Raw genomic sequence first — 16,099 nt, forward strand, 5'->3', positions numbered from 1 at the left:
TGCAGAGTAAATACTATAGTTTCATTTCATAATTTCATATGTATTCTGTTTCCACGGATTATTATCATTTGGATGTTTCGATAAGACAGAAAAGTTCCAAAATCAAGAATGGTCTGGTGCCATCTGATTCAGCTGGTAAGCACCTTCATTGTTCTTGTGCACCTCAACCTTATACTTCTCTTCTTTGTCTCCCCTTTTGACTTTCAGAAGCATATCAAATTTCACCAGATTCTGTGACACCTGTCATAACAGTGGGGAAATTCATTAGTAATTACAATTTGCACTTAAAGAGCATGTTTAAAAGTAACATAATGGAAATCAATCAATTTTGTTTTTCATACTTCTATTTTATTACAAGTATATTGTTTTCTTTCTAGGATTTTGTTGTGTGGATATGATCCACCTATAGAATTTCATGCAATGCATGCAAACTATAGCACCACTTCTCTTGATACAACTGAAGTACTGAGAATTTTTTCAGTGGAAAAATGTAGCAAAAACAGGAGGCCAGTTATTCAAGGTGAAGACAGAAATCAACGCCAACACCAAACCTAATTCCTAAATTGAAAAACCTGTGGGCTGCAGCTCGTCTTTCCTTTAATTTCTCTCTCTCTAGTTTCTATTCTTTTGGGGTGTCTTGATTATGAGTGTATGCATACAAAAGTTAAATAGAAATTAGCTGATCCAAGAATCAATCTCGTGCCATTGTGTGGGAGTATCTCCTAAGACTGTGATCAGAATATAAAATAGAATAATTTGTTATTTAGTCTTTCCACTTTCTCTCTATTTAATTATTGTTGGATATTGGGATTTTGCACCAATAGGATTTGATTAATTAGGGATTCACTTCAGATCTTGAATAATTCTAAAGAATCTTAAACGTTCAAATAGGGGCATATCCAAACCAAACAACAAATCCCCCTCCACACTCAGCTATTCTTGGAAGAAAGCAGAATGACCATGATGCATAGGCTCCTATGTATCCCTAAGCACAGTGGCTTGGTGCTGTCATGTATGATAAGACTTTTCTCTCTGATGACCCAATGTGCTACATGAGTATAATTTACTAATTATGACATGTCATATACAATTTTCTTAATCAACGTTAATTAACTTCTCTCTAATCCAGAGATCAAAATGAGACTTCTTTCAAAAATTGATTTTAGATCCAATAGTCTTGCTCACTCCTATTTCTCCAGAATGAGATTTCCTTCCAAGTCTTGCCCAAATGAGAGATGTCTTAAAAATACTCAAAACAGTTCATCTAATTCCCATTTACAATTTTTTTTTAATTATTTATTTATCCATTTATTACAACATCTGAACATAGTCATCTACCTTATGTTGAGCCGAGTAGTTTCTGAGGGCTAAAGTTCATTATAAAGTGAAAGCTTTTGCTTCATCAGTGGCTGATAAAAAGAACATCCAGAGAACCTCAAGTTCAAAAGGCAAAATAGAATGCCATGCCTGGATTGGTGCGCATCATGCAAGAAAAGTGGGAAAAGATGAACCTTTTGTTTCTTCATTATCCTTCTACATTCCATCATTGGTCTTTTATTTTCCATATTCAGTATTAGTTATTCTCTGTTGTTGAGATGGAGGTGACTGGCCACCCAAGAAATTTCATCATTGGAGTCTTTTTTAGGTGTTTGACGAGATAAAGGCAAGGTGTCACAATTTTCTGCTTGCTAGGCAATCTTTTGAAATATCCATCTAGAGAGAAATTGTAGGATCCTTAGGAGAGATGCAAGTGTATTTCTATGCAACTATAAAGAAAAATGGTTTTTTGCTTGTAAGGTGATCGTCTGGCTAGGAAAAATTGCTGGATTCTTTAAGGGTGGATTGTATCTATTGTACATGTGTGGGGCAAGATCCTTATTCCCACTTCTCTTAAGGCTGCTGAAAAGATAAAGAAACACTTAATTGTCTGTGCTCAACCAGATAGACTAACTTGGTAAGGCAAGACAAATTATGACAAATGCTCCTCTTTCCATAATGCAAGATAGGTAAAGTGTTAGGAAGCACTTCGGAGAGAAATGGGCTTCATCATCTGTACTTCCCCTAAACCTCTTGGAAACAATTTTGCAATGAGACAGAGCCTAATGCACTTTAGGAGAGCCTCTGTCATTTGGCCAAGTCAGGATAGGTTGTGCTTGAGACTGCCTACATTTTGAGACAAATTTAATCAGGAGGCTTGGGAGGATGATTAAGGAACCACTAAGGAAGAAAGGGCATATGAAGAGGATCATACCAAGGGAATAATCAGGAGACTAGGTCAAATGAAGAGAGGGACAAAGACTACAGAGTGTTAAAGTTGTTTCAGAGTTATCATCCTCCTATTCCATTCTTTTGCAAGTTGGGAGCTTTTACTAGGGTTCTGTTTGTGTAGTCTGCTCCTTTGCCCCCTCTTTTCTTTCTTTCTTTCTTTCTTTCTTTTTTCTTTAGCCTTTAGCTTCAGTTGAAGAAGGATTTCTATACCATGGTTCTTCCACTTTTTCTTACATTGTATTCCTCAATTAAGTCTATCCCTAATCAATTGAAGACAAGTAAGCCATATCCCCACTAATAGAAAAAATTAAACCAAGGTGATAAAAAAAATAATAAAAAACGAAAGATTATATAGAGCTGACCTCAGCCTTTGCAAGAAGGATCTCTTGAAGTTCATGGGGGAAGATCGAGTTAGACCTCTGCTGGAGGGTCTTGATAGCATGATTTGCTGCATTCTGGACTTCAGGATCATGCGCTGGCACTTCTTGCCATCCTGGCCCATGACCATCTGATTTCAGAACCCAGATCAGTATTCTTTGATAAATAAAACCCAGGTCAATATCACTAACATGGAGTTTATAATTGAAAGCAACATGGAGCTTCTTGGGAGAGACAGAAGGGGTCTTAAGACCAAGCCCAGAAATACAGATTTACTTCCCTCTTGATGCAAAATGATAATTCTTATTAGGTCCCACAAATTCAAGTGTTTGGGGAATGTAAACAGAAAGCAAGGTGCAGTTTCTTGGGAAAAGAAGTTGCAGTTTTTGGGACAATGTTCAGTCTAAAGTATGATCTTGAATCATTTTTTCTGAGAATGTAGAATGCTTTACATGGGAGGAATTGTATTTAAAATTATTATTCAAACTAACCACATCTTACTAATTAACATCAATCAAATGGAATTATAAATCAAACATCAAGAACTTGAATCCAAGAATATTAGCCACCTTTCTTGACACCCAGATCTGAAGGGGTCAATGTTGGGACATCACCAGCATGCTTGAATTCCTGCAATTCCTTGAAGTTCATCCATGGCTTAACCCAAACCTTTGCCTCATACAGCTTCTTCCTACCAGCATCAATAACCTCAAGGGTAAGATGATGTAGAGTACCAGCAACCACCTGCTCTTCTGCCTTCACCACCCTTGCAAACTCAAGGAGTGCATTCTTCAAACAAAAATGGTCAACATGAGTGGATACCTCAAAAAAACATTTGATTGAGAGATAGGATATAGAAATGAAATGATGAACCGATCAAAATATAAGGTTTGTTGCTAAGGAGGTGCACCAAGGGGAAAGAAATTAGAGTATTAGATTAACGGAAGTAGCATAGCATACTATGTAACCATGAATGTACTTATTAAAGCATACCTCACCTCCCAATAGGTCCAACCCTCCACAAATGCTATTTGGTTTTGAAGAATCATAATTCTTCTCATATCTTCAACTTTACATTTTTTACTAGGCAAAAACAAAATATTATTATCAATATCTGATAAAAAGGGGCACATCGAACAAAGGGCACTAAGAAAAAAGAGAAGGAAACAAAAAACTTCTCTGCCTTTACCTAGTACCCAACCAATCAATCAAGCAGAGACATGGAATCCTTGTAAAGACATTTTCTAACCCACAAACAAAGAGTACTCAGGAAGGAAAGAAACAGTAGGGCTTTTGAAAATGAGGGACATTCGATTCAAGGGTGTAAATCTTTTTTCCTTTGTAATCTTTGGGCGTGGGCTAAGAGGTTTTTTGATTCTGCCCCCTTCCTTTGTGGATTTTGTAGATTGGTAGGCTCTGATTAAGGGGTTCTTTAATCTCTTTTGTATACCACCTGTATACTTTGAGGCGCTTCCTTATGTGCCTTTTTCTTTTTTAATATATTACTATTTTTTCATCAAAAAAAAAAAAAAAAACAAAGAGTACTCAGGAACATATCTCTAAGACCTGGTTTGATGGATCCAGGTTAGCAAACACACTACGATTTCTTTCCTTTCAAGTGTTGAGAATAGGACCAAAAACCTACCCCACACCTTCCTAAGCTATCTTCTCACAAAACTCCTGTGTCAGATTAAAAACCACTTACACTGAACAAGGCAACATCCACTCAACTCTGGAAAGAGAGAATACAACTGCCACAATATCATTGTTTTTATGCAATAAAGAAGAGAATGATCAGCTTATTCTTCTTTATTCTTGCAAAGATAGAAGCGATTCTCCAAATTTCAATCTCTCTCTCTCTTGTTAATTCTCCAAAGTCAAAATTTTCTCCTAAGCTTCCCAAGCAAGAAAAACCCCCACTTTTGTCCAACTTTATAGATTCACAAAATAAACAATTTGCAGCATCTACATGAAGTATCTCTCCATGTCACCATGATTCCAATGATACTTATAGCGCATTTTCAACCTCCCCCAAAGGTGATCACATGAAAGCATTCCCTTATATTCCTACGTGCCCATAAACCCTCTTTTTTTCTATTCTCTCAATCATAGTATTCACAATATATAGAGAGAGATCAAGACCTTTATTTATTTATTAAAGTATATTCCATATAGAGTTATTTTTCCCAGATTTGTTTGATATTTGTTCTTACATCTGCAATAGGAACAGAGAGAAAGATTTTAAGCACGATAATAAATTCCATTCAAATTCCACAATTTTCTCAAATGGAATCCTCCCAATCTCTTTCCATCAAAAATCATTTTGGCTCCAAACAACCAAATTAAAACCCTTTCCTTCTCCCCAACGTAACATAGTGCAGCACTTCATTAAAACGAAAAAACCAAGCAGTGAAAGGAAAACAAAGAGATCAAGAACAACAAAACAAGAAAATTAAAACACCTCCTTCTTGTTGTGTTCTTCAACAGCAAATCGAGCAAGGCTATCGATCTCGGCACTGTTCTGAGTACCTTGGGACTCCTGCACTCCCCCTAGGGTTGCCATTCTTCACCAAATCTTCTCTCCAAAATCTCTCCTTTGCGGTTTCTACTTAATCGATGTGCGTATAACCGAAGCTATTTCCAATTTAATTTCTTCTGCTTTTGCTTTTGCTTTTGCATTTGCGCTTTAGCAATCTTGAAATGGCGGAATGCTTGGGAATTGGATACGTGTTGAACACTTGTCGAACGTGGGATCCGCCTCGTGTCCCCCAACTGACTCTGGTGGGGCCGCCCTTTAACCGACGGCTTTCTTCCTGGCTAAGTTTGTTTCCGTGGGAAAAACAATAGGAATTGTATGTAAACCAAATCCACCGTTTTCCAATTCCCAAAGTCAGCCTTCTTGATAGGTAAGTTGTTTGGGGTAAGAGAAACGATGGGAATCGTTTGTAAGCCAAACCCACCGTTTTCCCAAGATTACAAAGAAATTGAAGAATAAGGGCTGTTTGAATGTATTTTTTAGAACACTTTTTTGTTCTTCGAAGAAAAAAATACAAAAAAACATATTTGATGAAAAAAAAAAGAAGATATTTTTAAATAACATTTTTTTTAGTTATTTTTTATTATTTTTATTTATTTTAATATTAAAAATAAGTTAAAAATATTTTATATTTTTAAATAGAGATTTATTCTACAAAAATTTAAAAAACGGTTTTTAAAACTGTTCTTAAAAACTATTTTTAAAAATAGTTAATAATCAAATCCTAATGTGCTAAACATGTTACTAAAAAGTTGTATTAAAGACAAATATTTCTTCGAAGATGGGTTTTTTTTAGAAATATTGTCCTAAAATACGAAGTTCGACATACACCTATGAACTCATATTCATATGAAATATGTAGTAGATTAACCTCGTAAAATTAGAATTTACCTTAAAAATCTCTAATTTGAAGGATTAATGTACTAGAAAGGTAATCACATTACTTTTCCAATTGAAAAAGTGTAGGAATCTGAACTTAAGACATTCACTTATTGGTTTATGTTGGTCATTCATTGAAGGTTCATTCCTACTTCCAAGTAAACTCAATCAACATCAGGAGTCAAACTAATTACAAAGCAAAAGAGCATAAAAATCCTTTCCAAGACATGATACATTTTGAAAGCTGATCATCACCTAGCTACTGAACATCATTTATTCTTATCAACAGATCGATGTGAATGTGTCCCTTGCTCTCTTGGGTGTTTTTCCATCTCTGATGCGCTCAAACAACTCATCTTCAACAATCACCTTGAGCATGTTGAATTCTAGGCTATCCACATAAAATGCTTGAAATGATCCCAAAGAGAAGCCAAACCAACTTCAGTAGTATTGTATTCTAGCAACCTCTAGCAGTAGTGTGTATTTCCTCCTGGCAAAAAGAACCCCCAAAAAAAAAAATACAAGAAAAATAAAAAGATAAAAAAAAAAAAAACAGTAATTATTATCATCTTGTGTTCGTAAAAGAACACAATAATGTAGAGCAATATATCTAAAAGTCATGATCTATGATAATATTTACTGTAGCATCTTGAAAAGCCATATATAGAGGGCTTTCACGACATAGTATCGAAGCTTTTTCTTGAAGGCGTAAGCCCAATAAAAAAGTAAAATTGAGGTTGGCTAGTGGGTCATGTGTGTACCACTGCAACCTTTATCCGGAGTGAGGTTGCGACCGAAGGGTATTGGAGTCTGATCTCCGACAAAAAGCTTGCCAACAAGGGGAGTAAGAGGTGAAAAGTCATATATGGAGGGATTTCACAACACTATAGAGTCGTTTTCTTGAAGGTGTAGACCTAATAAAGAATTTTTCTACCAATCTATCTAATGTTATTTAAAGTTATACTGTATAACATCTTAATATAGATCAATCCACTATATGTATTTTCTTATATATAGATATCAATTACATATGTGTACATAGCAACCCAATTCTATTTCTTTGCTTTGATTTGTATTGATTACAATTAATTTGAAATAATCGAAAGTGAAAACTCTTACTCTTATGGGTCTAATTCCTAGATTTCTTATTATTTCAAATATGAATCCTGGTATCCATCGAAAGAATCAAATCAATGAAGGAAAAACAGTATGGGCATATATAAAAGAAAACCAAGTAATCTTTTTTTTAGCATTTCACCCTGCTGGTGGATTATGTGTGTGCCATTGCAACCTTTGAACCCGAAAATATTGGGTGGAGTGGGGCAGTGATAGAAAAACTTGAAGACAATGATTCTTGACCTTCTAGACAATGATTGCCTAGAAGAATCAAAATACAAAAATTATAACTGGGCATATATTGCTTTTGTCAAATAAATTACAAAAAGCATAGAAGTAGAATAGAAGTTAAAATGATAAACCTGAACCATAAAAACGTGAGGATGGTGCACAAATATTGAAGAGAGCAAAGGACAGGTGTGTGAAGCAAGTAAGCTGACTATTCCCCCATGCATCTGTCAGTTATCTCAGGACAACAGGAAAAATTCCCACCTTATGCCTTATAATTTTCATCTACTTCTATGAGCATTTTATCTAACACAAAGTACAAACATGAATAGCACAGTTGTCAAAACAGAAAAGACTATGAATCTTAAGCCTAAATTATTAACACATATAAAGGATGGGCATTGCAGACCTAAAATGTATGGCGGATGGTGGACTTGAATGAGAGAGAAGAGCAGGAGTCCATATAACCAGCAATCTGTCGCTGACCATTGATGTAAATTTCTGGGACATGAGAAATCTTGGGCCAGTCTTCTCCTATTTCCATTTGGCATCTTTCCAACAAGTGTCTGCACAAGGAGATTCTGAGTGTCTGTAGAGTGCTAAGGCAGCGGATCTCTTCTGGCAGTGATTTCAGCTTGGGGCAATCGGAAATTTGAAGCTCTTTAAGTGACGTAAGGCTACCAATCCAGTCTGGTAAAGTTGCCAAACCAGAACAGTCGCCAATTGTTAGGCTTTGGAGCGAGGTGACTTGTAGAAGCCCTTTTGGAAGAGAGACCAACTTTGGAATATATTGGATATGCAGGTGATGCAAGCTTCTAAGTCCTTGGAATGGCGTATCGTCATCATCCTCTTTATCTGACAAATCAAGCTCTCTGCATTGCAGAATCCGTAGCCCCTTAAGAGTAGTGAGATGTTGAATCCCTTGAGACAGATGCATCAGACTATGACAGTCATTAATTAACAAATTGCTGAGAGAAGTGAGGCATCGCAGCCCTTCTGATGATAGAGATATAAGATCATCTATTCTTGAAATAGACACAGATTTCAATGAAGAAGAGACAAACATTAACTGCAGCAGTAGCTCCTGACTAACATTATCCAGGTTTAGTTCCTCAAGACTAGGAAATGACGGTAGTTGCAAGGATGTCAAATTAGGACAACCACAGATATGTAATTCAGAAAGACGAGGACACGAATGCAGCTCAAGTGATGTCAAGTTAAGGCATTCACTGATATCTAATTTAGAAAGGCATGGAGATGAAGGCAATAGAAAGGATCTCAACTCAGGGCAGTCACTGATATCTAACTTAGAAAGGCAAGGAAATGGGGGAAGTATCAAGGTTTTCAGGTTCATGCAATGCTCGAGCTCTAACTGAGAAAAACAAGGAGATGGAGGCAGTTGCAAGGATGTTAAGTTATGGCAACCCATAATAAGAAATTCAGAGAGACAAGGAAATGAAGGTACTGACAGAACTTGCTCTTCTGTTCCATCCCTCCTCCACCATCCCTTCAAATTAGGCAACTCATAGAGTTCGAGTCTTTTGAGAGATGGGAAAAATGGATCAGTTGCTGATGAAGACTCATTTATGTACACTACCGCAGTTAAATCCTGAAGCTTCAGAAGCTCAAGAGAAGGGAGTTGACCAAAAGGTGGCAAATCTTGGCATCTGTCACATCTTCGTATCTCAATACGAGCTAGGTTTTGAAGCGACAAACCCAGATCATTGTTCATCATCCAACTAGGGAACCTCACACCTCCATAACCATATATGTAGAGCTCCTTGAGATTTGGGTGCGGTTGGAGGCCTTCCATCACCAACTCAGCATCCTGACTCCTGTTAGCTTCTAGATCCCACCAATTTAATCTCAAGGACTGAAGGTACTGCTTTCCCTTCAAAATTGCTTCAGTGGATTCTAATGCAACCGCCCTCACATTCTCAAGAGATTGGATACAAAGCTCTCCTCGCAGATGGTCAAGGGATTTCAATTCAGTTAGCCCAGCAGTTTCATCATATCTGGAGTCTACTTTGTCATTCCCAAGAACAAATAATGGTAGATGTTGAAGCATACTCAATTCTCCCAAGCCAGAAGGCATATGAGTCAAACTACTGCATCCATCTATCTCAAGATGTCTTAGATTGATCAATTTCCTCATGTCTCTTGGCAATGCTTTAAGTTCTTCACACTTAAAAAGTTTCAGTGTCTGCAAATGGTGGAAACTTGTAACAGAATTGGGGAGCACATCAAACTCATTATAGGAAAGGTCAAGATACCTCAGATGATTCAATTTGCCAACAGATATCGGCACCTTCTCAATCCCCAGTCGACTTAGATCCAACACACGTAACGACCTACATGCTAAATCACATGGAAACTCTTGATGAGAGAACACAAAAATGGTTCTTAAGTGCTTTGTCTTTAGAACCTCCTGTAATGAATTCAAAGCTTCCACCAGCGACACATGACGGGCTCTTTCCAAAACCCTCCCTATTGCATTTCCCATATCATTTTTTAAAAAGGAGCACTCAGATCCTGCCACCGATTGTGCGAGATCATGGATAAGATCATGCATTTTGCAGCTTAATATATTGCCATAACTGTCTTTTTCTACCTCTTGAAAGAAGGACTTCGACAACAGTTCCTCAAAGTATTGATCACCGATATCTTCCAAATGATGTCTTTCATCCGAGGTATGAATATAACCCTGTGCTATCCATATCTGGACCAATACTCTTCTCTCAATTTTATGATCTTTAGGAAACAGCCCACAATATGCAAAGCATTGTCTCAGATGAACCGGCAAATTATCATAGCTCAGCTTCAAAACCCGTAAGATGTTATCTCCAACATCAAGCGACATCAAATTTTCATTATTCCTAATGGACAACCAATGGCTTTTTTCGGCCTTGAATTGCAGTGTGCTTCCTAAACTTCTTATCACCAGTGGCACTCCCTTACACATCTTTATAATTTCTTTTCCTATTGTTACTAGGCTTTGACACACTTTTTCCTGCCCCCTAAAAGTCAGTTTTTCAAACAAATCCCAAGATTGATCTTCTCTCAAACCTTCTAAAACATACGGAGAATCGATTTTCATAGCCGACGCAACTTTTGCGCTTCGAGTAGTCACCAGAATTTTACTTCCTTTAGCACCAACAGTCAGCAGAATTCTCAATTGATCCCAGCTTTCAAAGTTGTCATTCCAAACGTCATCCAGTACCAATAAGTACCTCTTCTGATTTAATTTTTCATGAAGCTGATTTTTCAGAATATCCAACTCCAAATCTCCCACAACTTCATTGGTTGTAGACTTCAAAATTTTTTTAACCAGCGTTTTTGTATCAAAATCATCAGAAACACAAACCCATATCCTAATCTCGAAATATTTCAGCACCCTCTCATCATTGTATACCAATTGGGCCAGGGTAGTCTTGCCTAAACCCCCCATGCCAACAATGGCGACAATGGAAAGATTTTCTTCATTACCAGATGGCATCAACAACTCCACAAGATCTTCTTTGTTTTCATCTCTTCCAATAATTTCAGACGTCAACACAAAAGAATGAGTCTCTCTCCCCCTATTCTCCACACCCACATCTATTATGGGTCTGGGAAGGAAATTAAACTTGGAAATATCATTAGCAATTTCATCAAACCGTAGTCTAATATCCTTAATTCTATGACCCATCTTAAGGCGAAACGCAAGTTGACTTTTAGAGGTGAAGAGACGGCTTACTTGTCTGGCAATTCCTCTTTGCATATCATTCTTTGGTCGCAGGTGTTGGACTGCAAAATCATCCAGCAAGTCATCGGCATCATAGACGACATCTTTGAGCCTCCTCACCCAACTTTCTACTGCTCGGCTCTTCTCCTCCTGCTGCTGCTTCTCAGCATCGACGAGTACAGCTTTGATGGTGTAAAGTGTATTCTCAAGCTTCCTCAGCTCCTTATGGACCCCATGCACCAATCCGATTTCTTGAAGAGCAATGGAACCCAGCTTTGTTAAAAGGCTTTCTGCAATACTAAATGGAATTTGCTCAGCCATCTTTGGAACAATCAAGAAAAATGATGGAGAATACAAGAACAAAAACGACTTATAGTGTTAAGAGGAGTAAAAGAGAAGGCAATGAAATCAATGGATACCTGACAGCTATCTGCTTTGGGGTGGGGTTAGCTGGCTAACTTATTCAATATACGAAAATTCTAGAGAAATTCTTAGTTTTACATTCGTTGAAAATGGGTGTGGGTGCCCAAGTGCATGGACCTGACTCAACCCATATTTTAAGAAGGGTCTTTTAATAATATTTTAAAAGTGGGGAGATGGGAGAAAAATCATTTTCTTTTTCTTTTCTTTTTTTTTTAAAAATTTTTTAAGATGGGTCGTTGGGGAGAAAAATCGTTTTCTTTCTTTTTATTTTTTATGATGGGTCGTTTTCTTTCTATTTGTTGTTTAGGGAGAAAGACCGTTTTCTTTCATTCTTATTTTTTATTTTAAATAAAGTTTTCTCCCAAAGGTTTTCTTTTAGAAAGGATAAGGTTGAAAATTTTGAATGGTCCCCATAGTTATGGCTTCATTCATGATGTGGGATAAAAAAGAGTGCAACAATCAAATTGAAAAAAAGATTGAAAATGTAAATGTTCATACGATGAATAATGAATATATGAAAATATTTTATTGAAATAGTGGATGGAATACGCTCAAAGTACAAATATCTTAATGTGTTTGATGATAATTATAGAAAATGTTTCTAATATTTTTAATACTTGAAAAATAAAAATTTTCATATGTTATAAAAATTAAAAATACTTTCTAAAATCATTACCAAATGTATTTTTAGTTTACAAAAGTTAACACTAATTCTATTCATTGTGTCGAATACAAAATTATATCAAAATACTTAGAAGAGAAAGAAGCAAAATGCTTAGAAGAGAGAAAAGCATGTATGTGATTTTATGAGCATCCACTTTTTGTATTTTATACCCCCAACACATCACCAATGGTGCACTATTACTTATTAATTTGGAGGGTTAGGTCAAAACTCTAAAGCTACTATTGGTTGCTGGAAAGTAGTAAGAAAATTAAAAAAGAAAATGTTAAAAAAATGAATTTCTTATATTTAATTATATCATTAAAAATAAAAAAGTATGAAAAAAAAGTCAAATATAATTCAAATTAGTAAAGAACTTTATATTTTAATATTTATATCAAAGAGTTAAATATGTAAAATGAGTTTGAAATTAGGGATAATAATGGGATGGGTTCAAGACAGGTTGCCCTCATCCCAACCCCATCTCGTTTATTCAAAATAATTCTCATCATCGTCCAATTAAAAATATTAAACGAGGCATGGTGTGTATGCAAATGATATCATGTTAGTTTCAAAAACTGAGTTGTAGAAAGTGAATATTTCTCATTGTATTAGAAGATATCTTTAGTACTTGTACACTGGTATTTTTATATTCATTTTGACAACAACATAACTGACTAACCTCCTACCTGAAGACGTTTTTAACAAACTTTTGTTTGTTGTAGCTGGTCTTGGTTTGTTGCAACTAATCTCGGGCAATTAGCTTCTAATGACTTGGGTCTTCTTCTTGTTGATCAGCTAGGTATTGTCTATCACCCCCCTATAAGTTCATAGGTGAGAGAACAACAAAAAGCTTTGTTTTGAAACTAAGGGACTGGGAGCTTGTAATATGTTTAGTGAAAATATTAGCAACCTGTTCGGATGAGGGAATATATTGAATAATGAGTTGTTTATGAAAAACTTGATCCCATATAAAGTGAAGATCCAACTCAATGTGTTTGGTCCTAGGATGGAACACTAGATTAGTAGCCAAGTGAGTTGCACTTTTATTATCACACCAAAATAAGGGTAGAGAGGAGGAAAAGAGACAAATTTCCTATAAAATAGATTGAATATATCCATGAATATCCAACGAGGTGGATTACTACATGTGAATGTCATAGGATAAAGTGCCCTTGAGATATTGCAAAATTCGTTTTACAGCAAGCCAGTGAGTAGTGGTGGGTATAGCCATGAACTGACAGGCTTTATTAACGACAAATGAAGTGCCTGGTCTGGTAAGGGTAAGATATTGAAGTGCACCAATTGTGCTTCGATATAAGGTGGCATCTGAGAGAGGTTCATTGTCAAAATGAGACAACGTTTGTCCTAGCAATCTCAGAGTAGTAGTAGGTTTGGAGTCTAAGATGGCAATACGAATTAAGAGGTTTTGTGCATACTTGTGTTGACTGAGATGAAACATAGTACCATGACAAACTACTTTAATGCCCAAAAAATAATTGACATAGCCTAGGTCATGAAGAGCAAAGAAGGAGTTGAGCCGAGTAATGAAGGAGGAAACCTAAGTTGAGTTGTTGCCTGTTACTAGTATGTTGTCTACATGAATGAGCAAAATAAGAACATCATGTGTTGAATGATGAATAAACATCAAGCTGTCAGCTTGAGAATTGAAATCCCCATCCAAGAAGTGAAGTCTTGAGTTTGGTATACCATGCCCGAGGGGCCTGCTTAAGGCCATATAAAGCCTTGTTAAGCTTACAAACATGGGAAGAAAATTGAGAATTGATGAAGCCAGGGGTTTGATGCATAAACACATGTTCTTTAAGATCTCCATGGAGAAAGGTATTTTGAACATCAAGTTGGTGAACCAGCTAGCTAAATGAGAGTGCAACTACAAGTATAATGTGAATATGCAAATTTCTCGTACACATCATGCCCTAATTAACTTTTTTGAAAAAAAAAAAAAGTTAAAACCTTTTTTTAAATTTTTTTTAATTTGATTAAAATAAATATATTTTATAAATAATTAAAATATTATAGTTTTCTATAACTTATTTTATTGAAAATTAATTTTATTATTATTATTATTATGTTAAAAATATGAAAATAAAAATATTTAAAAATTAATTTTATATATAATCAGGATAGGGCGGGGTGAGATGGGACAAGGAAATACCCAAACCTATCTCAAATCCATATTGAGTTTTAAGAAAAATCCTAAACCTACCTTTAATTTATTTATTTAAATTTCAAACTCATCTTATTTGGAATGATGTGGAATAAGTACCAAGAAAAAAAACTTACCAAAAAAAAAAAAAAACGCACCCCATTGTCATCCCTATTAATTTTCATATATTTGAAAAAGAGCAATAACTGGGTTTTTTTTAGATGTTTTCATATATTTTAGAATTTTCATACCATATATATTTTTATTATATGAAATAAAAAATCTTGTTAAAATCATTTAAATAATAATTTTAATATTTTTATTTTAAATTGTATTTTGAAAAATAATTTAAGTTATATATTGAAATAAAATTTTCAAATTAACATTTTACTTTACACATAGGTTTAATTTATTTATTTTTATCATTTTAAAAAATAAAATAGTAAAGAATTAAAAGCCTAAAAAAATAATAATAGGGTGCATTGTAAATAATACAACATAGTCACATAGTATAAATTTATTTTATACAATTTTCATATCCTTTAGGTATTTTGGCATTATGAGAAAAATCATATTCTTTAACTCAATTATAAATATTTATTAACTTTTGAACTCAATTTTACACTTTTGTGAACTTAGGCTCATTATCAAATTTATCTATTGCTAAAGCATAATTGTCTCTATATTTTAATTTTTTGTATTTCTCTTTTTATTAAAAAAATTTGAAAAAGGAAAGCACAATAGATATGTTAATATACTTTTAGTAATATCTTTTTTTACTAATTTAATTTAATTTTTATATTTTATAATTGAATAAGTTAAACTTTAAGTAAAAACAAATATTTTCTATAATTTAAATTTTTTTTATTTTTTATTTTTAAAAAAATGTTTTATTTTTATTATTAATTTAATATAACATTTTAGTAACTTTGTTGAAAGTAATTAATAAACTTTTTATTAAAATTTAATATTAATTGTAGCATTTTGAAAACGTAATTTTCATATATTTGAAAGAGAGCAATAATTGTTTTTTTTAGATCTTTTTCATATATTTTAGAATTTTAATATGATATATATTGTTATTATATGAGATAAAAAAATCATGTTGAAATCATTTTAAAATAATTTTAATATTTAAATAATTTAAAGTTATATATTAAAATAAACTTTTAAAATCAAGATTTTACTTTGCACGTTTAATTTATTTATTTTTACCATTTTTTATTTTGTTTATTTATTTTTACCATTTTTTTAAATTTCATAATCCAAGGGCTCACACCACGCCTTCAATTTGGTGTTTTTTTACTAATAAGTTATTATTATTATTATTATTATTATTATTATCAAAAGAAGAGGTAAACATCTTTAACATGTAGAATGACTTAAAATACTATAAGATAAAATAGTAAATTAGATAGAAGTGACCATTAATAACTAATCATTTATCTTTTTTCTTCTAGGAGCAATTTTTTCAAATTTTACTTTTTCGATATTGGCAATTTATAGATGTATCTTAATATTAGGTAATTATGTTATATGCATTTTTGTGGATAGCAAATGGCACCTTTTAAGTTAAAAATAAATTAAAAAATATAAAAAGTTATGGTAAAAAGTTGTGCTTAGAATTTCAAGTAAGATTTTTATAAGTTATTACTTTTTTAGAGATTAATACTTTAGGTTCTGAATGAGAAGTGTTTTTTAAAAATTGTTTATGATGTT

The 16,099-nt window shown here is 34.1% G+C and overlaps 2 protein-coding genes across 3 annotated transcripts; both read right to left on the bottom strand.

Annotated features, from left to right (window-relative positions):
* On the bottom strand, positions 1 to 5,593 carry LOC100260839 (cysteine proteinase inhibitor 12). Its single transcript, XM_002267805.4, has 4 exons — positions 5,108 to 5,593; positions 3,216 to 3,435; positions 2,631 to 2,776; positions 1 to 240 (listed from the first exon to the last, which is right to left on the bottom strand). The coding sequence occupies exons 1-4, from the start codon at positions 5,207 to 5,209 to the stop codon at positions 103 to 105; spliced, it is 606 nt and encodes a 201-aa protein (XP_002267841.1). The 5' UTR covers positions 5,210 to 5,593; the 3' UTR covers positions 1 to 102.
* A 520-nt stretch (positions 5,594 to 6,113) lies between these two features.
* Positions 6,114 to 11,639, bottom strand: LOC100247224 (putative disease resistance protein RGA4). Of its 2 annotated transcripts, none has more exons than XM_002265934.4 (2): positions 7,815 to 11,535; positions 6,114 to 6,551 (listed from the first exon to the last, which is right to left on the bottom strand). In XM_002265934.4, the coding sequence occupies exon 1, from the start codon at positions 11,448 to 11,450 to the stop codon at positions 7,815 to 7,817; it is 3,636 nt and encodes a 1,211-aa protein (XP_002265970.1). In that variant the 5' UTR covers positions 11,451 to 11,535; the 3' UTR covers positions 6,114 to 6,551. The 2 variants fall into 2 exon arrangements, with proteins under 2 accessions (XP_002265970.1, XP_059598133.1); XM_059742150.1 differs by lacking the exon at positions 6,114 to 6,551 and adding an exon at positions 11,549 to 11,639 and having other exon boundaries at positions 7,434 to 11,419.
* Positions 11,640 to 16,099: the final 4,460 nt, after the last annotated feature.

The sequence above is a fragment of the Vitis vinifera genome, chromosome 13, assembly GCF_030704535.1.
Source record: "Vitis vinifera cultivar Pinot Noir 40024 chromosome 13, ASM3070453v1".
NCBI classification, from domain to species: Eukaryota; Viridiplantae; Streptophyta; class Magnoliopsida; order Vitales; family Vitaceae; genus Vitis; species Vitis vinifera.